This window comes from Chrysochloris asiatica, unplaced genomic scaffold (assembly GCF_000296735.1).
Source record: "Chrysochloris asiatica unplaced genomic scaffold, ChrAsi1.0 scaffold00494, whole genome shotgun sequence".
NCBI lineage: Eukaryota > Metazoa > Chordata > Mammalia > Afrosoricida > Chrysochloridae > Chrysochloris > Chrysochloris asiatica.
The window spans coordinates 777609-783218 of record NW_006409012.1 but is presented as its reverse complement, the minus strand read 5'-3'; the positions used below and the strand labels follow the sequence as shown (position 1 = coordinate 783218).

Below are 5610 nucleotides of genomic sequence, written 5' to 3'. Positions count from 1 at the left end.
AGAAAGCCTCATCTTTCTCCCGCGGAGCGGCTGGTAGTTTCGAACCGCTGACCTTAAGGTTCGCAGCCCGATTCGTAACCACTACGCTACAGAAGGTAAGTCAAAAGTATTACTATAAAATCACAGAAACCTTTATTAAGGAAAACTTTCAAAATGTGAAGCTATTATTTCTCAACAGATCCTCTATCTAGATCTCTATACTTCTGAAGGTGGTGTTTCCATGCGCTTACCCTTCCCCCCCAAATCCTGAACTCTTCCATTTGTTATCTCTCTCTCTTTTTTAAATTAACCTTTTGTTGTGAATTTGTTGTGAATGAATGTTTACAGAGCAATCATTAGTTAGATATTCAACAAATACTTTTTCATTACAATGGTTGCAATCACCTCCATGTATCAACACTTAAGAGTATCTACCTCTATTCACATTAATGATTGTATTCCTTCCCCCCCCCACTACTTTCATCTTTCCTCTGCTAAGCTCCCTCTTGTTGTATACTGTCTGCCTCATCACCCATGATAAAATGTGTCTAGAAAGATGAGGCTTTCTGCTCCCGTAAAGATTTACAGCCTCGGAAACCCTGTACAGGGTCGCTATGAGTCGGTTCTGACTCCACGGCACATAAACACCACCACCACCCTCTAGTCTATGGATAATTTTCCTTCCCCTTCTCTCTATGTGCCAGGAATGACCAATTGGAAAGGATTGGCATCAAATTCATCATCAAAAAGAACATTTCAAGACCTGTTTTGAAGTATAATGCTATCTGTGATTGGATAATGTCCATACACCTACAAGGAAGACCAGTTAAGACCGCTGTTATTCAGATTTATGTGCCAACCACTGAAGTCAATGATGATGAAATTGAAAAATCCCACCAACGTCTTCAATCTGAAATTTATTGAAAATGCAAATTAAGATGAGTGGTGATGATATTTTGGCTGATGATACAGAACTTTTCCATTGCCTCTTCCCACAGATGTAATCACTTGGATTTCTGTGTATGCCATCTGGTAGGGTTCATGTGTGTAGTCTTTAATGTTGTTTAAAGAAGGTGTTTCTAACGAATAAGTCACTGGTCTTGCACAATTTTATCATGCGATCTCCAGCATAGTTTTTATCACCAAGTCCATATTTTGCAACTACTGATCACTATTAAAATAACAAAATTCTCTTTAAATGTTCATTGAAAAAATTAATTTTATTCTTTCTGCAATATACTTTTAAAAACAAAGGTTCAATAAAATTAATTCCCTGTTGGACCGTTAACTGCAAGGTCAGAAGTTAAAATCCACCAGCCACTCGGTAGAAGAAAAATGAGACTTTCTGCTCCTGTAAAGATTTACAGCCTCAGAAATTCTATGCAGGGTCATTATGAGTTGAAACTGACTTAACAGCACACAAAAACAAAAGCAAAATGTAAAATCTATAGAATATGCTACCAAAAAATTTATAAAAACACTGTCATCTACTTAGTACCAACTCATGTTGTTCATAAATGCTTTGGGTTGGTTCTGACTCATAGCAACCATGCATAAAGTTTCTGAGGCTGTAAATCTTTGTGGGAGCAGAAAGCCTCATCTTTCTCCTGCAGAGTGGCTGGTGGGCTCGAACCATCAATCTTGCAGTTAGCAGTCCAATGCTGATCCCACAGAGAGGAAAAAATAAACCAACCAAAAATTTAACCAAGTTTACTCAATTTGATAGTCTTATTTCTTTGGTTTTGTTAGAAATGAATTCCGATGTCACATAAAAGACACTCGGTGAGGCTAAATTATCTTGGCAAAGCAAAATTTACTCCTGCAAGAGGGTGTGTGCATATAGCCATACATACAGGAAGAGGCCACTGAGTGGGCAGTCCATTTGGGTTTTTAATCCCTAACGTGAGTCTTAAGGCTGTGTCTCACCCCATTGGCTAGGGCTTTGACCACACAATCTTTTCCCTTACCCAGTTGGCTAGTTCAAATTTCTAAGGCGCACATTCCTATTTTAGGAAAGGAAAAAGAAAGATCATAAAGTCTTTACTCACTTCAGGAAGTAGTCAAAGAAAAAGAGAGCGATCATAAAGTCTTTACTTCAGAAAATAAAGAAAAGAAGAAAGGTTACCCAAATACAAGAAACAGGATTATAATAAATATGTATATTTTTCCCACAGTTTACTATTTATTACTTTTACCTGTTAAATAAAAGTGATTTTTATTTGCTTGTTTTTAAAACATTGCATTGCAGTTAATTACTAAATATGGGCCTCCATTCTGTGATGCATTGTAAATCCTAGCTTCAGTGCCTGTGCTTATGGTCCCATTTTGGAGCAAGTTGTTTGTTATGGTAATAAGGCAGGATTCAAGTGGGATGTGTCTTGAGTCGCACCTTATTAGAAGGTGTGACTCAGATTACCATCTTTAGTTTCCTTAGGGGTGTGCTCTGCAAATTAACCTTCATCTTTCATATTTGTGTTAAAACAAGAACTAACTACCTGTTTTAAGCTGTTCCCTTGTTAGCAAATGGCCAGCTTTCTGCTTAATTAAGAAAAGCAGGAGGCTGGGGTTGCAGAATTGGCTGGAACCCGATCTGGCCCGCCTAACATGCTCACTAATAACCACATGTACTCAGCCAGACCTTCTGATGTCATGAGGCAGAAAAGTAATGCCCTGGACATGGGTAAACGCTACCTTTGTGGCCCCCCTTTCTGACTGGTTCTTGTGCTGTCATCCTGATGAGAATCAGATGCCATTTATCCACTGCCATCAAGTTGACTCCAACTAACAGCAACCCTACAGAAGGTTTCTGAGACTGTCGGTCTTGATGGAAGCAGAGACTGCCTCATCTTTCTCCTGTGGATCTGCTGGTGGGTTTGAACTGCCAGCCTTATGGTTAGCAGCCCAATGCTGATCCCACAGCACCCCCTGAGCTCCTTAATCAGATTCCAGTTACCACCCTAAAAGACCCTTGGCCCAGGACTTAGGGAGCCATCTTTGTAACACGAGTTCCAGCACGCCCCTTCTTCTTTCACTTTTGGATTTGTAGCTGCACTGAGCAGCGTTGGCAGAACTCACTCTCTTGATCTGGATCCTGCCTGCATCTGGTTTGCCTCCATCTGACCTCAGTCTTGAGACTTAAGCCAGTGGCCTATCGCCTGACCTGATGCACAAGCTTCTGTAGTCATGTGGGTCAGCAGCCTGATTTAGTGTGAGTGAGGAGAATCCTCCAGACTGATATCTTAACTGCAGAGTTGGGACTTGCCAGTCTCCACAACCACGTGAGTCATTTCTTTAACAGTTAGTGAATTCTGTGAAACATTGCAGTAAACTTCAGAACCTTGGAATGAAAGTGAGAAGACTGAGGGGAGGAGTGATTATGAAGTGTTAAAGCATTTTAGAAAAGTCTGACATCTGAGCCATCTTTAACCTCCAGCTCAAAGAGACCAGGCTTGTGATGATCCTTCTAAAAGAAATTATTTTTATGAATATAAGCTCCCTAAGAGGCAATGGAGCTCTGGTAGCATAGTGGTTACAAGTTGGGCTACAAACCCTAAGGTCAGTCCCTCCATGGGAGAAAGATGAGGCTTTCTGCTCCCATAAAGATTTATAGCCTCAGAAACCCCGTTACAGGGTCGCTATGGGTCGGAACCGACTTGACAGTACTTAACAACAACAATAGGCAACGGAGTCCTGGTGTGGTGCTGCAAGTTAATGCTCTGGACTGCAAAGTTGGTTTGAGCCGCAAGGTCGGTGGTTCAAGCTGACCAGCTGCTTCTCAGAAACCCTATACAGGGTTGCTATGGGTCGGAAATCACTCGACAGCACTTAACAACAACAACAACAAAGAGGTAACAACTCTGTATTCTAAGTTTATGCTTACTTTTATGACCTCGATTAGAAAACCAAGCCACCTGGTTTTAGAATAAGCTAAAGGATACCTTTTAAGATCTTTAGTTAAATAACTCAAGTATTGTTTTCTGTGCTACCCAGAGAAGGGTTCATAAGACATTGTCCTGGGTTTCCACTGTTACTTGAAGAGGGGACTTTCACAATGTTCAGAACCCTTGATGTCCTGCAGATGGAAAAAGAGGATGTCCTCAAATTCCTTGCAGCAGGAATCCACTTAGGTGGCACCAACCTTAACTTCCAAATGGAATAGCATATCTACAAAAGGAAAAGTGATGGCATCTGCATCAGAAACCAGAAGAGGACCTGGGAGAAGCTTCTGTTGGTAGCTCAGGCTATTGTTGCCATGGAAACCCCAGCTGATGTCAGTGTCCTATCCTCCAGGAATACTGGTCATCAAGCTGTGTTGAAGTTTGCTGCTGACACTGGAGCCACTTCCGGTAGCCTCAGCTTTTGGTGGTTACTGATCCTAAGGGTTCACCACCAACCTCTCACAGAAGCATCTTATGTTAACTTGCCCACTATTGCCTTGTGCACACAGATTCTTCTCGGTGCCATTCCATGTAACTGCAAGGAAGCTCACTCAGTGGGTCTCATGTGGTGGATGCTAGCCCAGGAAGTTCTGTGCATGGGTGACATCATCCCCCAGGAGCACCTGTGGGAGGTCATGCCTGATCTCTATTTCTACATAGAACCAAAAGAGACTGAAAAGGAAGAGCCATCTGTTGAAAAGGCCATGACTGTGGAAGGATCTCAGGATGAATGGATTGCTCCATTTCCTGAATTCACTGCTGCTCAGCTTGAGGTCACAGACTGGTCTGAAGGCAGGCAGGTGCCCTCTATGCCCATTCAGCAGTTCCCTACTGAAGACTGGAGTGCCCAGCCTGTAACTGAAGACTGGTCCACTGCCCCCACTGCTGAGACCACTGAGTGGGTAGGAATAACCAGAGTGCTCTTAAGCTGTTCTTCTACAGTCTCTTAGAAAACAGAAATAAGTTTGACATAAAATAAACATCAATTACAAAAAAATCAATAAATAATAGCTCAAGTATTATTTCTTACTCACTTGTAATAGCTCCTGACATCTAAAAACTTCATAAAAAGCCACAGGAGAATTGTTTTGTTTTATAAAATAATAATAATATAAAAAGGTTTTATGTGTTAGATTATGAATTACAGAGGGAGGACATATTCCCAAGTCAAGAAGAGTGCCAAATTTTTCTTTAACTTACCTTCATATATCAATAATGTTCATCTAAAATTAGACAACCAGCACATAATAATATTTTATAATTTCATTATATAAGTTAGTAACTTGAATTCAACCTTATTTTTTTCTAAATTTAGCATCATCAACATCAATCATTTTAACTGAAGAATATATATTGTTTACCCATAGAGTCATTATTGAGCCCTGGTAGTATAGTACATTAAGTACTGGGCTGCAAGATCAGTGGTTCATACCCACCAGACACTACCTGGGAGAAAGATGAAACTGTCTGCCCCTGTAAAAGTTTTCAGTCTTGGAAACCCTAAGGAGGAGTTCTACTAACCTATAGGGTCACTATGAATTAGAATCAGCTCAATGGCAGTGGCATTGGGAATATAGAGTCTTAATTACTATTTAAATATTTAAGGATTTAATCATCTTAATATGTTCTTAGTATATACTGATTACTTAATATCATGTCTCAAAATAATTTAAAAATTCATCTTGTTGTTGTT

The 5610-nt window shown here is 40.4% G+C and overlaps 1 protein-coding gene across 1 annotated transcript; it reads left to right on the top strand.

Moving 5' to 3' along the window:
• Window positions 1-4231: 4231 nt before the first annotated feature.
• LOC102839085 (40S ribosomal protein SA-like) lies at window positions 4232-4867 on the top strand. Its single transcript, XM_006877429.1, has one exon. It carries the CDS (start codon window positions 4232-4234, stop codon window positions 4865-4867), a length of 636 nt encoding a protein of 211 aa, XP_006877491.1.
• Window positions 4868-5610: the final 743 nt, after the last annotated feature.

Coding starts and splice junctions, on each gene's coding strand:
- LOC102839085 (XM_006877429.1), top strand. CDS start 4,232: ATGGAAACCCCAGCTGATGTCAGTGTCCTATCCTCCAGGAATACTGGT.